Source organism: Equus quagga, unplaced genomic scaffold, assembly GCF_021613505.1.
Source record: "Equus quagga isolate Etosha38 unplaced genomic scaffold, UCLA_HA_Equagga_1.0 HiC_scaffold_32_RagTag, whole genome shotgun sequence".
Classification (NCBI taxonomy): domain Eukaryota; kingdom Metazoa; phylum Chordata; class Mammalia; order Perissodactyla; family Equidae; genus Equus; species Equus quagga.
The window spans coordinates 325,803-346,506 of NW_025793551.1; the positions used below are offsets into that span (position 1 = coordinate 325,803).

General features: G+C 35.4%; 1 protein-coding gene across 6 annotated transcripts in view; it reads right to left on the reverse strand.

The window, feature by feature from the left end:
• LOC124232194 (lysine-specific demethylase 6A-like) overlaps positions 1-20,704 on the reverse strand; it is a 173,640-nt gene that overhangs the window by 111,056 nt on the left and 41,880 nt on the right. For all 6 annotated transcript variants that reach the window (XM_046649157.1, XM_046649159.1, XM_046649158.1 and 3 more), the window contains exons 5-6: positions 9,775-9,833; positions 6,541-6,661 (exon numbers count right to left, since the gene is read on the reverse strand). In XM_046649157.1, coding sequence (XP_046505113.1) covers positions 6,541-6,661; positions 9,775-9,833 — 180 coding nt within the window. The remainder of the gene's footprint in view (positions 1-6,540; positions 6,662-9,774; positions 9,834-20,704) is intronic.

The following is a 20,704-nucleotide window of genomic DNA, read 5'->3' on the forward strand; positions in this document are numbered from 1 at the left end:
ATCAAAAACACAATGAGATATTACCTTACACCTGTCAAAACAGCTTATTATCAAAAAGACAAAAAATAAATGTTGCTAAGGATGAAGAGAAAAGCAACCCACATGTCCACCTTTGGGGTCCACCCATGTGCAATGCTGGTGGGATTGTAAACTGCTGCAGCCACTATGGAAAACAGTATGGAGATTCCTCAAAAATTAAAAAGAGAACTAGCATATGATTCAGCAATTCCTCTTCTGGGTATTTATTGGAGAAAAATGGAAACACTAACTCGAAAAGATATATGCAGCCCCAAGGGCACAGCAGCATTATTTACAATAGCCAAGATACGTAGGCAATCTAAGCATCCATCAATGGGTAAATGGATAGAAAACTTGGTATATATGTACACGTACACCCACACAATGGAGTATTATTCAACCATAAAAAAGAAGGAAATCCTGCAATTTGTGACAATATGAATGAACCAGCAGGCATGCCAAGTGAAATAATCACACAAAGAGAGAAATACCCGATGATCTCACTTTTATGCGGAATCTAAAAATAAAAAATGAATAAATTTTTAGAAGTTGTTTTTAAAGCTAAGCTCATGGATACAGAGAACAGACTGGTGACTGCCAGAGTTGAAGGGTTGAGGGTGGGCAAAATGAGTGAAGGGGGTCAAAAGGTAAAACTTCCAGTAGAAAAATAAGTCTTGGAGTTGTAATGTACAGTATGGTGACTACAGTCAATTACATTACAAGCAAGAATCTGAATTGCAAACTTGACATAAACCAAATAATTTAAAAGTCTAGTTTCTAAGAGCACTTGCTTTCTATTGGTACAGCTTGTCATGCCTGCCTCAATCATGATTCTAACACTGCAAGCCGTGCTGTAAGTTCACTGTTAATTTATGAAACGGATTTGCTTTGTTTCTTTCTCCAGTATGTTGTGTTGGTCTTTTAAGTATCCCTAGTTTTCAAAAGAACCCCGTTGATAACATATACTTTAAAAAACATACACATGCAGGGGCCAGCCCAGTGGCATAATGGTTAACTTCACATGCTCTGTTTCAGTGGCCCAGGGTTCGCAGGTTTGGACCCCGAGGGCAGACTTAGTGCCACTCATCAAGATACGGTGTAGCAGGATCCCACATAAAATAGAGAAGACTGGCACAAATGTTAGCTCAGGGACAATGTTCCTGACCAAAAAAATGCACAAAAGAATAAAAGATTTTATTGAATAACTAAATATTTATGAAGAACTGGCAACAGTCCCACAAAAAAACCTCACCTTACTTAAAAGTAAAATTAAACATCATCAACATTACGACAAAGTCAGTATTATGACACTAAAGGGAATGAGAGAGAAATTATATATAACTCATGCCTTCATTTCTTCATATCCAATCCTCAGTGTTGAGTCATCCCAGTGCTCAAACTAATTCAGTACACTTTAGAAGAGTAATCTTTCTAAAACAAAATGTCAGTCTAATCATGGTTCTCAGGCTTGACACATTTACATGACTACCACATCACTCCAAAATTTTAAAACTGAATAAGATCAAAATCAAAATAATGATTTGGGGAAAATATGTATAAAGCTAACAGAAGCAGATACTCACTATTTCACCAATATACTCTACTGATGTGCAATCTTCTTATAAAATAGCATTTCATGTTACTAAGCCTAGAAAACCAAATACTGCCCAGACATTACTGAAAGACTGCATCAAAGACATTTACTTGGAAATGCAAAGAAGAGATTTAAGTAACACATTCCAATTATAGCATAACTTGAGGTTTTCAAGAAGCAACTAGTAGAAAATCAAATAAAATTGGCAGGTCTTTTTTTTCCTTGCAATCTCAAGAATACACAGACATTGATTAAACGGCAATTTTCTTTTATTTAGCATATGTGAAATTTACCCATTATAGTGATATGAAAGAAAAATTATTTTCAGTCTGTTGACAAATCAACAGGTTCTAAAACTATATAAACCTATAGTGAATTAGATTATCATAAATGGGTTTGCAACCTGAATTTCGTTAAAATTATGCTGTGAAAGCAGAGCAGCAATGACAGAAAACCATTCTGGAGAAGCTACTAAGAATAAGGAGCTTACGTGGGAATGCTTTCTTCATCAAGAATGTCTCACTACAAAGTCAAAATAAACAATGCACTTAGTGATGCACTAAAAATTGTGAACTACATATTAAAGTCAAGATTATCATCTTTATTATGTAACATTGTAAATGAGGGTCATAAAACATTAAGTGATGCTGGAGAAAGTTATGATGAGAATATTTTAGCTATGAAATGAACTCAGTGTTTCTGCAAGGTAAAACAGTTTCATTTCAATTTTTCCAAGTAAAATAGATCACCAGAGTTGCTTTTTCTCTAATAACTTTTTCCAATGATCTTTTCCCTTAAAGCAAAGATGGAAAACGGCATGTTTTTCAATAGCAAACACAAAATTAGGAAGTTCAAAGAACAATTTCTACAGCTTGCTATGACATACTCTAAAATTTAACAACAACGAAATAGATAACGGGCATACTTCACATCTGTTAAAAAGTCTTCAACAAATCTAATCAAGTTTTAAATTCTACTTCTATCAAAGAAATATTCATGAATAGGAAACTTATAGAGACCTTGAATTTAGTTCTTCATTGAAAGGTAACTTAAATTTAATTATAACTTTATAGGATAAGCTGTTGGAAATTGCTACTGAAAACTGCATTTAAAAAAAAAGAACAGCACCACTTGCCTTATCTTATATATGAGGTGAATGCTTTACAATCTCTTCTTCATTTCCATCAACCTACTTTTGCAAGACTAGTTTCTCCACAAGCATTTTTACAATAAATTATAAACAGTTGGGATGAATGTTACCTACTGTGAGTAGCACTGTGAATTATAATGGGCAAACAAAACTTACATGTGCAAAAGTGATGGTCTATATTAGTTGCCTAAATAAACAATTTATAATTTTTAAGTCTTTTTTTACCAATGTTCCATTCATTTTCATTACATTTATAAAAAAATAATTTTATGTCACGATCTAATAAAAAATTGAGGCTTACACTTTGTACATTTAAAAATTTCATTTCATTTCATTTTTCTAGGAATTTATCTGTTTAATTTTGTAATACAATAAAGCATAGAAATACAACTGATTGCAAGTTTCAAAAAGAAACTGGTACTAATCAGTGTCAGCAAAGAGAAATGATCAGAATAAGGGCCTTTTTAAATTCAAAGTGCTTTCACTCTACTATATAAACTGCGTTCTTATGATATGTGATTGATATATACACAAGTATGTAATCCAAGGGTGACATTATAAAAGCTTTATAATCCTCAATAAAAGTTTGTTTTAGCACATAACATTTTTAAAATGTGAGAAAATTGCTAGGGAAAGCATTGAAGGGATAATCTCACACCTAAGAATAATCCTAGAAAAAGATGAAAATCTGAAGTGAAAATTGATGAGCAGTGGAGAAAGGAAAAAGCAGAGGAAAGATTTTTTTTTTTCTTTCTCATGTGCAGACAAATGGAAAGGGGGAACAGAGTCCATCGTCTGCCCAAATAAAATGGTAACACTGTATTCACATGTAACCAAGGTATCTTGTCAATGAATAGAGGAAAAAATATCCATTCTACACACCTCTTGGATAATTAAACCCTGCTCAATGGTGGGTCTATGAATAATCCCATCACTTCTGATAAGAAATTACTTAACCTATATCTGGCCAAAGAGAAGCAAAGCCACGTTTCTTGCAGGCCTTTTAAAGTTATTCCTGATTAACGAAGACACCAAAAGGAAGCTACATTCTTTTCCTTGCACCAAAAGTTGATGAGAGTGATGATCATATTTGTTGAGCACTTACTGTATGACAGTATTGTACTGAACAAATAAGCTGCAAAGTAGTGGAAATGTCCCTAAGAAAGGTATGAAAAAGGAAAGGTCACTTGGATCACACCTGGTAACTATTTTACATCAAAGATGGAAAAACCAACAAAGCAGAAAAGACACATATCCTTGATGATATATCCAAATAGCAGAATCAATCTTCAAGCCTGGACTTTCTCTTATGTGAGCTACTAATTTTAATTATTATCTGAACCACACTGATTTGGGATTTGAAGGTCTATATTAACAAACCATAATAATAAACACGTTGGTGTTGTAACAGACCTTGGTGTAGTAGAGATTCCATACCTGGCTAGTGGACATTAAATTACTAATGAGTCCAACTTAGGAAAATTAAAGACCTCCCAGAGGGACACAATCATTCCGATTCCCATTTTTATTCATTTTAATTGCTAAGTAACTATCTAGTAACATAAAATTATCTCATCCTCATTTAAAACTACTGATGCTTAAAACTGTCCTACAATAAACAAGGAATATTTCTACTCATGCAGAAAGCTTAAAAAACAAATGTCAGGATGAGATAAAAATCAAATGCCATAGTCACAGTAACAGCAAGATTACTGTCAAAAATATCCTAATATTCTACTTTCATACAAATGAAATTAGCATCACAAAATTGTCAGAAGTTTACCATAAAGGAAAGAAGTGCACAGGAAAAAAAACCAACTGCACACACCTAAGACATTTTTACTAACATCAACATCATGTGAAGGTTTGTTATTCTTTACCTAAGGCTAAGGAAATGAAAGTGCAAACAAGACTACTTCTCTTATGCATGAGTAAGCAAAAACATTTGAATAACCAGGTGAACATTATCTAACTCTGCTCAAACTAACTGAAGGATATGGTAAATATTGCCACTTCATTAAAATGGAGCTTTGCATCAACAGATGTCTTTAATACTACTACTACTAACTACTGTATTATTATTCAGTTATTCTTTTCTCCACTAATTTTTACACACTGTTTTTTTATACACTATTTTTATACACTATTTTTATAGTGTATAATTTTTATACACTATATATTATAAAAATAATACATAAAATGCAGAGACAGTTTGAGGAATTTAATGTTTGAAAAATCTGAAAGAATTAAGGCACTGAATGAGTATAGAGTGCAGTAAAGGATTAACTCAGCAGATCTGGGTTGTCTAAACCCTGCAGATTCAAAGAAAGGGTTGGTTCTTGACCTGCTCCTGAGAGATGATCTCCAAACCCCTGGAATATAACACTTTACAAGTGTGCGGTTGTATATCTGGGATCGTAGGTCATTAAGAAATTTTATGCAACAATGTTACTTATGGTAGGGCCTGAGGCCATATGGTAACAGTTTGACTTCTGGAGGCGCTGGTAACTGAGTAACTAAGGGCAGCCAGGTGAGCTCTCCACGTGGAGATCACCATCAATCCACGTTACACCCATACATATATTCCACAGAAAGGAAAAATCCCTGTAAAGGCTTGACTGAACTTGCCAGGGTGGCTATACTCCATGTGTGCAATCACACAACATCATGGGGAGAATTACACGCTAGCTATATGACTACTGCTAGCAAGAAGACAACTGCACTCTTGCACTGGATCTCTCCTGGACTCTCTTTTTCCTCTGAAAATTTAATCTGTATTCTTTCACTGTAATAAACTGTAACCAAAATATTACTGTTTCTGAGTTCACTGACCTCTAGCAAATCACTGATCTTGAAGGTAGTTGTGGGGACCCCCAAACACACACAGTTTTTAATAAGTATTTATTTAGCATTTCCATGTTAGTGAGTTCAGAATAAATCTTACTCTGGATTTACACACAAACACACACACACTCCATCTTTGTAATCAAGATAATCTACATTAGATCTACATCAGGAAAAGAGCAAACATTCTAAATAGAAATAAATTCACAAAACCTTATGGTTTTCTTCAAAACTCAAATTCTTTCAGAGCAAGGCTTTTGTAATGCAGGGAAACTCTATTTCCACTAAAACCCTCAAAAAACATAAAATGACAGTGCAAACACAGAAACTCCAAAACAATGAAGTTTTAATAAATCAAATTTCCATTAGAATTAAGATATTTAACAATAATGTATTATTTTCTCTTACGATGTTTATACTCATCAACTAGCAATCCACAAGCCTTAACAGAGAACAATCTATTATATAATTTTGCTATGACAAGTCATGCTACTAGAAGTGGGCAGGTTTCTAATAAGGCCATACAAAACAAGTCAATAAACAAATTACAGGTACAGTATTACTATCCAGTTCTTCTTCGTCTCTTTGGGGGCCAGTTATAGACAGGAGAATATTTTACATGCTCAAACTAAATAAAAACCTTCACTGTTTCCTGATCACAAACCTCAGTATTAAAATTATTTTAAGAGACAGAACAAAAATAAACAAACAAAATCTAAAGCACTAAAAAGTTAACTTGCAAATCTCAGCATATATCTACTTTGTACCCTGAAACTCAATTTTTACTTTACCTTTCACCTTTTAGTTCACACCCTAAATTGGTTCATTTTCTCCAGTGGTAAGATAAATTCCAACATTTCTCAATAATCAACATTTAACCACACACACACATAGAAATGAAATAGTGTTTCGAGGAAAAACCCCAACCACCTACCTTTAAACTAGATTCATAGTCTGTGTTCACTTTAAACATAAGTCCAAGCCGTAAATGAATTTCCTTGGCTCGACAAAAACTGGGATCGACATAAAGAACCTCTTGAAATGCTTTAATTGCCCTTAAAGAATACAGACATGAGAAATCATAAGATGTAATACATATGCGTATCTTTTTTGGTAGTAAACCAAACAGGTTACACAATTTCAATAGATGTGACAATTTCATAAAAACATTATGAATGAATAGTAGAAAAAATTAGAAAAACATGGAATCTAAGCTGATTTTCTTCTCACGTTTCTCAAATCATTCAATAATATTTAAAGGTTTAATAACATTTTCAGTGTAAATAACTGATTTAAATTTTTCTGAAGCATCTCAGAGAGGGTGGCAGTGGAAAAGTTTAAAACAGCATGTTTTAAAAATGTAACATAAAGTGTTAATCCCAGTTCTATACTGCTCCATATAAATCTAGTTTTAAAAGTTTTATTTTTGGCTATCACATTTCGGTTTACATTTCACTAGGAACTTATTTTAATCTAGATAGGGGCTAGTATTTACTTTTTCCATATGAGATTCCTACAGTACATGATAGTTTGTAGAAAAGACAATTTTTACACCTAAGGTGCTACAGTGCCACCTCCATCACAGATCAAGGACCCATGTGTATATGTGTATGGGGCTGCTTCTGACTTCTCTAATCTGTTTCAACTTTCATTTGTCTATCAATCTACTTTTGTCCTAATTCTATACTGTCTTAATTATTTTGTCTTAAAACAGGTTTGATTATCAAGAGAAAATTCAAATATAGTGGATGTAGTTTGCATATTTTTTAGTATTTGAATTATGTCCATTATTACTTCCTCAAAACAAGTATGACAAGAGACAAAAAGAAAAAAGTCTTTTTTTTTTTAAGACTTGCAGCTGAGCTACCTACCAACCTTCTTTTTTTCTTCTTCTTCTCCCTAAAGCCCTATCAAGTACACACCTGTATATTCTAGTTGTGAGTGCCTCTGGTTATAAAAAAAGTCTACTTTGAATCTCAACTATTATCCTCTAACCACATTAAGAGGTCACTATTTAGAATAAAAGTTCCCAAAGTCAATTTTATTTATACTACAAAAAGATGTAGATACCAATCATACCACAATTTAGGACAAAGCAACATACCACATCTCTAATAAGTTATTTTGGTTAAGTTCCTAGTTCTAGAATTGTGTGGTTACATATACATTTATTGCAAAATTAAGCATTTTACAAGGTAAGCTTTCTTTGGGAAACATACAGACATCATTTAAAGATGAGTTATCAAAATTTGTAATCATCTTTCATAATTAACATTGTCATATATCTATTAAAGCAATTAATACAGAGATGCTATCACTTGACAATGGGGAAACGTTCTGAGAAATGGATCCTTAGGTGATTCTATAATCGTGTGAACATCACAGTATACTTACACAAACTAGATGGCACAGCCTACTACACACCTCAGCTATATGGTACTAATCTTATGGGACCACCATACGCATGATTATATTTTCAGTCTACACTGACTTACCTCCCTACTGATATTATGGTCTCATCGTCAATATAAAGGGGCTCATGAGTTATGTTAAGTATGTGAAAACTGTCCAACATGAGGTATATTTCTCTATTCTTAAATTATACAGTTCTTTGTTTCCAGCCTTACACTGGATTTCACCTAAATTTGTTCTGGCTTGCTAAAATGACTATCTATTTGCAAAAACTGTAAGTACTGACTTAAAAATAGTCATATTTTCATCGTGACACAGGGCAAAGTACAACAAATTATCCCACTTTGTATAACCTACAGCCATATTTCTAAATATATCTCCTTAAAAACTTTTTAAGTCCTATCTCTGACTTTCACAACCTCTGTCCTCTTCCCATCGATAAGTGATCACAAGCGTATGAACCCAATGCCTTTGACAGTTGTGTAAAAAAGTATGCCACTTTTGGGCCTGCCCCATGGCGGAGTGGTTAAGTTCACGCGCTTCTTTCGGTGGCCCAGGGTTTTGCCGGTCGAGTCCTGGGCACGGACATGGCACGGCTCATCAGGCCACAGTGAGGCAGCATCCCACGTGCCACAACTAGAAGGACACACAACGAAAATATACAACCATGTACTGGGGGGATTTGGGAAGAAAAAGCCAGAAAAAAAAGATTGGCAACAGTTGTTAGCTCGGCTGCCAATCTTTAAAAAAGGAAAAAAAATTATGCCATTTTTTTCTTTAAGCATGAAATATGCTGTAAATTATTACACTAGGGTCCTGAACACAGGGGCTGCTTGCACTGCTAAATAAATGGTGAAATAACACTGAATGAAAATAAATACATTTTATTTCCCCCCTCAACAAAATTAAAGAATTAAAACGAAGTGATCTCTAAGATCTTTCCTACTTCTAAAAGTTCAGAACTACAAATTCTGTAAATAGAATCTTCATAAAATTTAGAGAGACTCTAAAATGATCCTAATCTAGTCTCAGTTTTAAATAAGATTCACTATCAAACATGATAGGTGAACTACCTTTAGGATCTCTCAAAGTAATGTGTAATTCATGAGAAAAAAACTATTATAACATCTATAATCCACAAGTTTATTTAGCAAACAGTGCAATGCTTCCAAACACGACATAAGTAACATGCCCAAAAGCTGAGGAGTAAGAAAAATAAGAGTAAGAAAAGTCATCCAACTAGAAGCTAAATATTCACCTTTGGGAAATCCTACCAAATACTTGTCAATACACATTCAAGAACTCCATATTAAATGTTCAGAATAACTGACACAATACAGTGGTGAACACTGGCCATGCACTCACTCACCTTCCTTTGAATTCTCATAGATCTTAAATTAAAAAAAAAAAAAAACAAGGACAAGAACAAAGTAAAATTTTCTATACTTCAAAATTTGCGAAATCTTATATAGTACTATCACAGTTACATATCAGTAGCACAATTAATCCTCAACACTAAAGAAGGTATCATTATTCCTAATTGTAGAATACCGAGAGTTTATAATCAAGAGACTAGTTACTGGCCTTCAGGTGCCACAGGTGTACTGAACGGAGGGAACAAGGGCTGAACTTAATCAGAAACTAAAAGGTAAATATGCTACTAATGAAATGAATGCTTACTGACATTAAAATATTTTCTGTGTTTGTCATACACACACACCAAAGTGGAAACAACTGGAGTAATAAGTCAACTTACCAGTGAAATGCATTATAGTAGAAGTAAACCAAACCAAGGCCATATAAAAAGGCAGCATTCTGTTCAAAAAAACACAAAGAGCCATAGTAAAAACTCTTACATCTATTGCACTTTATTAACTTGTTATTAACATATTAATATTTTCAGTTTCTTTATAACCAAGCCCACAGTGAAAACTATTAAAAAAAAATCCCAAAATTTGCATGAAATCAAAAGAGACCCGAAATAATCAAAGCAAACAGAGAAAGAAGAACAAAGACAGAGGTATCACATTTCCTGATTTCAACTATACTAAAAAAGTTACAGCAGTCATGACGTTTTAGTCAACGACAGACTGTACATAAGGGAGTGGTCCCAGAAGTTTAGTACCACACAGCCTAGGTGCATAGTAGGCTATACCACCTAAGTTTCTAAGTACACTCTGTGATGTTCACAGAACAACAAAATTGCCTAAACAACATTTTTCACAGAATACATCCCCATCATTAAGCAACGCATGACTGTGATTAAAAGAACAGTATGGTCTTAGCATAAAAATACACACATCGACCAGTGAACAGAACAGAGAGTCCAGAATTAAACCCCTGCATTTACGATCACTAATATTCAACGAGGAAACCAAGAATACCCAATGATGAAAAGACTGTTTCTTCAATAAGTGGTATTGGAAAGAATAGATAAACACATGAAGAACAAATGAATTGGACCCCAATCTTACACTCACAAAAGTGAATGCAAAATGCATCAGACTTAAATATAAAACCTGATACCATAAAACTCCTAGAGAAAGATATAGAGAAGAGGCTCCTTGACATTGATCATGGCAATAATGTTTTGGACACAAAAGCAAAAATCAGCAAATAGGACTACATCAAACTTAAAAGCTTCCACATAGCAAAAGAAATAAGTAACAACATGAAAAGGTAAGCTACAAAACAGGAGAAAATATCTGCACAAGGTTAAAATTTCTTAATGGGGTTAATATTCAAAATAGATAAAAGAACTTATATAACTCAAAAGGAAAAAATGCAATTAAAAATGGGCAGAGGCAGGGCCAGTGTGACGGTGTAGTGGTAAGGTTCACACGCTCCACTTCAACAGGCCAGGGTTGGCAGTTTTGGATCCCAGGCATGGACCTACACACTGCTCACCAAGCCATGCTGTGGCAGTGTCCCATGAACAAAATAGAAGACTGGCACAGATGTTAGTTCAGCGACAATCTTCCTCAAGCAAAAAGAGGAAGATTGGGAAGAGATGTTAGTTCAGGGGCAAAACTTCCTCACCAAAAAAAAAAAAGCGGCAGAGGAACAAAAAATAATTTCCCAAAGAAGAGATCCAAATGGCCAACAGGTACATGAAAAGATGCTTAATATCTAATCATCAGGGAGATATAATTCAACACCACAGTAGATGTCACCTCACACCTGTGACAATGGTTATCAACAAAACAAAAGCTAAGGAGCGTTGGTGAGGAGCAAGCACTTCAACTACTCATGATTCCTTACCTGGTATAGTGATACAAACTTTCATTCCTGAAGGCTCCGGGCCATTACTACTCCTGCCTGGATTGTTTTCTTTTTCTTTTTTTTTTTTTTTTTTTTGGCAGTTTTCCATTGACCTTAATTACAAAGCTAAGACATATTAAGAGATGCCCAATGGGATCTCCTATATTGCACTCTTCCTTATGTCCACAGTGGAACAGTAGTCCAGTTTCCCCTTGCTTGTCAGGACCAATCACAACAGCCAGAAAAGGAACTCCCTTTTTTGGCTGTTGATTCAAATCAAGGCACGAGGATTCCAAGTTACCAAGCAGCAGTCTTAATTCAGTTCAATGGAACCACTGTTGTGTTTCTCGGTGGAAACACTCCTCCCTTTGGAACTAACACTTTTTTGCAGGAGAGCATAAAGTAGGAGAGTAAGGAAGCCAAAATTTTGCTAGTACATCACAAGGGGTAACAGTAAGTAGTACCAAGGTGACATCATTAAGATGTCACAACTTCAGTCCCCCTCACAATTATCAAACAGCAGATCTGACAAGAAACCACTGTGAAAATCCCAGAACATGGGGCTGAGACTGAAGCATATCCCTGGATCACAGGGATCAAGAAGGACACATCAGAAGAGTTAACAGGCATAGCTATATTTTGACTGCATTGCCCTTCCCCCAGGTCAGCATGGCAAAGCACCAAGAGGACCAAACCAGGCCTGTCATTTTTCCAGTAGGCAAAAGAGAGTCCCAGGTGGTCATCTAGCTCCCCTAGCACTGTGAGTGGCTTCTAGAGTGGTCCACTCAGGTCTCAAGTCACAGGGATGGTGGAGGGAATATGCAAGTTTTAATCACTGGGAATTAGAACATGACTGAGAAGGGGGGCAGGTCTTACAACAATCAGCACTCAGATCACAGTACATACAGTTTCTCTTTGCAAGAACACCCAAATAGAGATCCCAGCTAATGGCTCTGCCCATCTACAGTGACCCATCTAAACAGTAAACTCAGTAGCCCTGTCTAAACAGTGAACTCAGTAGCCCTATCTGAATAGTGAACTTGGTGGAGTTCTGCCTGATTCAGATCCCCAATCAATCAGCCCTGTTAGCTTCGAAGGCTGAGTTACCACCCTGCCCAAGCAGGGAAGCTAATTCATATACCTGCCTGCTTTTCAGTGCATCCTCCAGACCCAGTCAAGCAGGAAACCTAACTAGAGAACCCAGGAAGCTGCATAGCCCATGCTACAACACTATTTACAACAGCACTTAGACAGAGAAGCCAGCCAATGGCTGGCCACAAATGGAAAGCCCAGCTGGTGATTACAGCTGGCCAAGGAGCTCAGTGCATAGTTTTGTCATGTTTGAGTCCCCAGCCAGCAAGCCATGACAGCCTTGGAGCCTACTCTACCACCCCGTCTGAGGACAAAAGCAACTCTGTGGCTCCACCTATTGCTGAGGAAAGCCCTCAGTCTCTCAACTGATCAGGAAGCCTAACTAGAACACCTAGAAGGATGTGTCACCCATCTTACAGCATCAATTACAATGGCACCTGAACAGAGAATCCATGCAGCAACTCTGCCCATCTGGGTAACCAATGCAGTAATCCTGTCTGGCCAAAGAGCTTGGTGGGCAGCTCTATTAAATTAGGGTGTCCACCTACCAAGCCATAGTTGCCAAGGAAACCATTCTACTCCCCGATCAGACAGGGAGGCAAATTCACAGACCCACCCAAAAGCTAATACAGCACCAAGTCCCACCCTAACCAGGAAAGCTGACTACAGAATCCAAGCTACCAGGGAGCCCATTTAACAGCTGCACACACGTGAAAAATAAAGCCAATAATCCTATCTAAGTGTTCAAAGACAGAGAGCGACAGCCCTCCTGACCTCAGAGTTCAGGAAATGGCCCATCACAAAAAGAAACCCATACAGCAAGGCCCACCTGCCCAGGGAGGCTAGCAACTGACCTGTCTAGAGCCCCAAGCTGAGGTTACTATTGAAGGACTGTGTCTGACAAAGAAAACAGGTAAACTCCGGAAAAGGAGGCTGCTTACTCAAATGCACTGATACCAAAGCAAGGACTCAATGAGGATTATGAAGAATCAGGCAACCAAGACACCACCAAAACAGACTACTAAATCTTCAATAACTAACCCAAAAGAAACAGAGACCTATGAACTGTTTGACAAAGTCTTCAGAATAATCCTCTTACAGAGAAGTTTATTAAACTACAAGAATACAAAGAAAGACAACTAAATGAAGTTAGGAAAACAATACATAAACAAAATGAGAAGTTCAACAAAGAAATAGACTATTTTTTTTAAAAAAGAAATCATAGAACTAAAGAATACAATGACTGAACTAAAGAATTAAACAGAGAACTTCAACATCAGACTCAACCAAGCAGAAGAATCAGTTAACTAAAAGATAGATCATTCAAAATTAGCCAGCTGAAGGAGCAAAAAAGGAAAACGAATGAAAGAAGGTGAAGAAAGCCAAAAGGACTTATGAGACACCACCAAAAGAAAACAATATACACATTTTGCAAATACCAGAAATAGATGAGAAACACAAAGGGGAGAAAGTCTATTTAACACCATAACGGGTGAAAACTTCCATAATGGAGGAAAGAGATGGACATCTGTATTAACAAGGTCTACAGAACCCCAAATAGGTTGAACCTGAAAGGGCCATGCCAACACAGATCATAAATAGTCAAAAGTGAAAGACAAAGAAAATTTTCAGAGCACTAAAGAGGAGCCGGCCCCATGGCTGAGTGGTTAAGTTTGCGCACTCTGCTTCAGCGGCCTAGGGTTTTGCTGTTTCAGATCCTGGGCACGGACATGGCACTGCTCATCAGGCCATGCTGAGGTGGTGTCCCACATGCCATAATCAGAAGGACTCACAACTAAAATTTGCAACTATGTACTGGGGGGAATTTGGGGAGAAAAAGCAGAAAAATTAAAAAAAAAAAAGACGACCGGCAACAGTTGTTAGCTCAGGTGCCAGTCTTTAAAAGAGAAAAGTGATACAGCATATACAAGGGAATCAAGACTGTAAGCAATATCTCACCAGAAACTTTGCAGATCAGAAGAGAATGGGATGATACATTCACGATATTGAAAGAAAAACCTGTCAACCAAGAATACTACACCTAGCAAAGCTATCCTTCAGAAATGAAGGAAGATAACGATTTTCATAAATAAACAAAAACTGAGAAATTTCATTATCATTACACCTGCCTTACCAGAAATCATAAAGAGAATTTTTCAATAGGAAATGAAAGGATGATAACTAATATCAAAAAAAAATACAGACATACGTGTAAAACTCATTGGTAAAGGTAAACATAGTCAAATTCAGATTCTCCAATGTTATAATGGTGGTATATAACTCAGAAGTCTAATTTCAAACTTGAAAAACCAATGTATTAAAACAGCCATAACTATAATAATCTATTATTGGATACACAATATAAAAATATATAAATAAGTAACATCAATAACCTAAAATGTAAAGGGGAAAGTGAAAAGTTTATGTGTTATTGAAGCTGTTATCAGTTCAAACAGAATGTTATAAATGAAAGATATATTATCAGTTAAAATACAATGCTATAAATAAAAGATACGTATGCCTCATGGTAAACACAAAGGAAAAACCTCTAACAGTTACATAAAAGATTACAACAAAGGAGTCAAAGCATACCACCAGAAAAAGTCATCAAATCACAAAAGAAAACAAACAGCAAGATAAGAGGAAGCAAGGATCTACAAAACATCAGAAAACATTAAAATGGCATTAGTAAGTCCTTACTCGTAAATATTTACTTAAAATTGGAATGGATTAAATTCTCCAATGAAAAGACAAAGAATGGCTGAATGGATTAAAAAACAAGATTCAATGATATGCTACCTATAAGAGACTTACTTCTTCTTTAAGACAAAGACTAGGAGTGAAGGGATAAAAAAAGATATTTCTATGGCAACCAAAAGAAAGCAGAGGTAGCTATACTTATATGAAACAAAATAGACTTTAAGCAAAAAATGGCCAAAAAGGATAAAGAAGTCATTATATAATTATAAAGGCATCAATCCATCAAGAAAATGTAACAATTATGGATATTTATGCACCCTCCATCTAGGCACCTAAATATATAAAGAAAATCCCAACAATTAAATGTGGAAACAAAAATAAATAGATTTAAATAAATTTAAAATTAACAGAGTAAAAATAAATAGATTTAAAAAATCTATCCAAAGTAAACAAAAAATTTCAATGAAAGAGACTAAAACAGACACAAATAAATGGAAAGGTAGCCATTTTCATGTAATGGGGAACTAACATCATTAAAATGTTCATATTACCCAAAGTAATTCACAGATTCACTGTAATCCTTAATACGATTCAAACAGAATTTTTTACAAAAATAGAAAAAACAATCCTAAATTTGTATGAAATCATCAAAGACCATGAATAGCCAAGGCAATCCAGACAAAGAAGAACATGGCTGGAAATAACACCCTCACTCATTTTCATCTATATTACAAAACTACAGTACTCAAAACAGTGTGGTACTGGCATGAAACAGACACAGAGACCAACGGAACAGAACTGAGAGTCTAGAAATAAATCCATGCATACATACATGGTCAAGTACTATCTGACAAGGGAGCCAGGAATTAATGGAGAAAAGACAGTTTTTTCAGTAAGTGGACCCAAGAAAATAGGATATTTACATGTAAAACAACAAAATTTGAACACTATCTTACACCATTCACAAAAAATGAACTTAAAATGGACTAAACACTTAAATGAATGATCTGAAACCACAAAATTCCTGGAGGACAACAGAGAAAAAACTCCTTGATGTTGCTCTTGGCAAAGATATTTTGGATATGCCACAAAGCACAAGCAACAAAAAAAATCAACAAAGAAGACCATATTAAACTACAAAACCTCTACACAACAACATAAACGATCAACAAAACGAAAAGGCAATCTATGGAATGAAAGAAGATATTTGCAAACCACAGATGTGAATGTGATTAATACCTAAAATATACAAGATACTCATACAACTCAATAGCAAAAATTCCCAAATAATCCAATTTAAAAATGGGCATAGGATCTGAAAAGATATAATTCCAAAGAAGATAGTCAAATAGTAAGCAGATACATAAAAAGATGCTCAACATCAATTATCATCAGTGAAACACATCAGACCACTATGAGATACCGCCTCACACCTGCGACAATGGCTACTATGAAAAACACAAGAGATAAGTACCAGGGAGGATATACATAAAAAGAAACTCTTACATGCTGTTTCTGGGAATGCAGACTGGTACAGCCACCACTGTTAACAGTGTGAAAGATCTTCAAAAAATTACAAATACAACTACCACATGATCCAGCACTTCCACTTAGAGGTATATATCCAAAGGAAAGAAAATCATTACTCAAGGAAATATCTCCCACTGAGTGCTCATTATAACATTCTTTACAATAGCTAAGATGTATAAACAACATAAGTGTCCATGGACAGATGAATAGATAAAGAGAATGTAGCGCATATGGACATATATATACATATGTATACATGTATCTATGTATGTGTGTATGTGTATATGTCTGTGTGGATGTATATAAAAAGAAGAAAATTCTGCCATTCGCTACAACATGGATGGACCTTGGGGGCATTATGCTAAGTAAAATAAGCCAAACAGAGAAAGACATATATTGCATAATCCTACTTGTATGTGGAAATTTTTAAAAACCAAGCTCAGAGAGTCAAACCACAGGCTGGTGTTTGCCAGAAGCAGGGTAGAAAGTAATTGGGTGAAGGTAGTCAAAAGTTACAAACTTCCAGTAATAAAATAAATAAACTCTGGGGGTGTAACATAGAGCATGATGTGTATAGTTCACAATATTAGATTGTGTATTTCAAAGTTGCTAAGAAATTATATGCTAAAAATTCCAAAAAAATTTGTAGCTCTTGAGGTGACGAATGTTAACTAAATTTATTATTGTAATCACTTCACTATATATACAGTGAATATGCATAGTGAATATATGCATATATACAGTGAATATATATAGTGAATATGCAAATCACTGTTTTACATATTAAACTTATGCAATGCTATATGTCAATTATATCTCAATAAAACTGGAAAGAAAAATAGTGACTGGTGCCACTTCCATTTCCACCCCTTGACTGACTGACCCATAAAGTCTTGGTTATAGGTGAAAAAGCACTACACATTAGACACTGATTCAGAGTGTATACAGCCTCCTGGAGAACCTTGCCCCAGCCCTGGGATGAAAGGGGCAGAGAGCTTGTTCAAAGAAATAATACCTGAGAACTTCCCAAACTTGGGAAGGAACTAGAATTATAAGTAAAAGAAGATAGAAGAACTCCTAATTACATCAATTTAAAAAGACCTTCTTCAAGGCATAAAAACTGGCAAAAGTCAACGACAAAGAAAAAATATTAAAAGCAGCAAAGCAAACGAAAATAACCTACAAAACAATCCCTACTAGGCTTTCTGCAGATTTCTCAGCAAAAACTTTTCAGGCTTGGACAAAGTAGAAAGACATACTCAAAATTCTGAAAGTCAAAAACCTTTAGCTAAGAACACTCCATCCAGCTAAAATATCCTTCAGATCAGATGGAGAAATAAAAACTTTCCTAGACAAAAAAAAGCCACCAGAGATCATCACCACAAGACCACCTCTACAAGTAATGATCAAGAAGGCACCCAGATTTGAATAAAAGGGATGGAGAGGTTACAAAGCCCTGAGCAGAGACATAAAAAGACAGACAAAATCAGAAAATTGCACCTCTCCGTCAGAACAGTTAGCAAAGAATTAGAACATTAAAGATTAAGGGAAGGAAAACATCAAGAATAAATATAATCACTTCCTTTTAACCACAAATTCAATACAAAATGGGATAAGCTGTAACAATAATAACTTAGATTGTTAAGTGGAAAGGGATGGAAACTGTTTAGACTAAAGAAATAAGAGGCTATCAGAAAATGGATTATCTCGTCTATGAGATCTTTTATACAAACCTCACAGTTACCATTAAACAAAAAATCAAAAGAGAGGCACAAATGACAATACTGAGAAAACCATCACAGAGAGCCACCAAACTCAACTGGCAGTCCAAAATACACAGGAGGAGAGACAAGGAAAATGCAGAACAACCAGAAAACAAGTACTAAAATGTTAGCATTAAGTCCTCATATATGAATAATCCCTCTAAATGTAAACGGATTGAATTCTCCAATCAAAAGACACAGAGGATGGATTAAAAAAGAAGACCCAACAATACACTGCCTTCAGGAAACAGATCTCAGCTCTAAAGACAAACATAGGGTGGCTTATAGAGTGAAGAGATGGAAGACGATACTCCAACCTAAAGGCAAAGAAAAGAAAGCAGGTGTAGCCATAATTATTTCAGACAAAGGGGACTTCAAGATAGAAAAGACAGTGAGAGACAAAGAAGGCAGTATATAATGGTAAAAGGGACACTGCACCAAGAGTACATAGCACTCATAAAAAAACAAGCACCTAACACACAAGCACCAAAGTATATAAAGCAACTACTACCTGCTCTAAAAGGAGACATTACCAGCAATACGATAATAGTAGGGGCCCTTAACACCTCACTTCCATCAATGGATAGATCATCTAAACAGAAAGTCAACACGGAAGTAGTGGACTTAAACGAAAAACTGGAATGGATGGACTTAACAGATATAGATAGAACACACCATTCAACAACAGCAGAATACACATTCTTCTTAAGTGCACATGGAACATTCACAAAGATACACCGCGTGTTAGGACAAAGGCAAGCCTCAATAAATTTAGGAAGACTGAAGTCATATCAAGCATATTTTCTGACCATACTGCTATGAAACTAGAAATCAACTGAAGAAAAAAGCTGGGAAAGTGCTACGTAAGTGGAAACTACACATGCTACTGAACAACCAATGAATCAATTAGAAATTAAAGGAGAAATCAAAAAATTTTGATTTTGGAGACAAAGGAAAAGGAAACACCAACTCATATAGGATGCAGCAAAAACAGTCTTAAAAGAGAAATTCATAGCAACACAGGCTCATGCTAACAAAAAGGAAAAATTTCAAATAAGCAATCTTCAACTACACCTAACAAATGAGAAAAAGAACAAAGACCAAAGTCACCAAAAAGAGAGAAATAATAAAAATTAGAGCAGAAGTAAATGAAATTGAAACAAAAAAAACAGTAGAAAGAATCAATGAAACTAAGAGCTGGTTCTTTGAAAAGATAAAGAAAATCAACAAACCCTTAGCCAGACTCACTAAGAAAAAAAGAGAGAAAGCTCAAATAAGGAAAATTCAAAATGAAAGAGGAGAAACTGCAGAAGATACCAGAGATACAAAGGATTATAAGATAATACCATGAAAAACCATATGCCAACAAATTCAACAATCTAGAAAATGAATAAATTCTCAGACTTAGGTATCCTCCCAAAACTAAATCAAAAAAACAGGGAATCTGAATAGATCAATCACAAATAAAGAGATTGAAAGAGTAATCAAAAATCTCCCCAAAACTAAAAGTCCAGTACCACATGACTTCTTTGGAGAATTCTACCAAACATTTCATGAAGGTTTAATAGCTATCCTTGTCAAACTACTCCAAAAAATCAAAGATGGAGCACTTACTAACACATTTTATGAGGCCAACATCACCCTGATGCCACAGCCAGACACGGACAAGACAAAGAAGGAAAATTACAGGCCAATATCACAGATGAACTTAGATGAAAAAATCCTCAACAAAATACTGGCAAACCAAATACATCAATACATTAAAAAGATCATAGACCATGACCAAGTGGGATTTGTACCAGGGATGCACAGATGGGTCAACATCGCAAATCAATCAATTTGATATACCACATTACAGCACATAGATAGGAAGAATATAGTTAAAATGTCCATACTACCTAAAGCAATCAGTGCAATTCTAATCACAATCCCAAAGAAATTCTTCACAGAAATAGAACAAAGAATCCTAAAATTCATGAGTCAACAGGAGACCCCGAATAGCTAAGGCAATCCTGAGGAAAAAGAAAGCTGGAGGCATAACAATCTCTGACTTCAAAATGTACTGCAAAGCTATAGTAATCAAAACAGCGTGAGACTGGTACAAAAACAGACACACAGATCAATGCAGCAGAACTGAAAGCCCAGAAATAAAACCACACATCTACAGAGAACTAATCTTTGAAAAAGGAGCTAAGAACATACAATGGAGAAGGGACAGCGTCTTCAATAAATAGTGTTGGGAAAACTGGACAGCCACATGTAAAAGAATAAAAATAGACCCTTCTCTTACACCATTCACGAAAATACACTCAAAATAGATCAAAGAATTCAAGGTAGGAC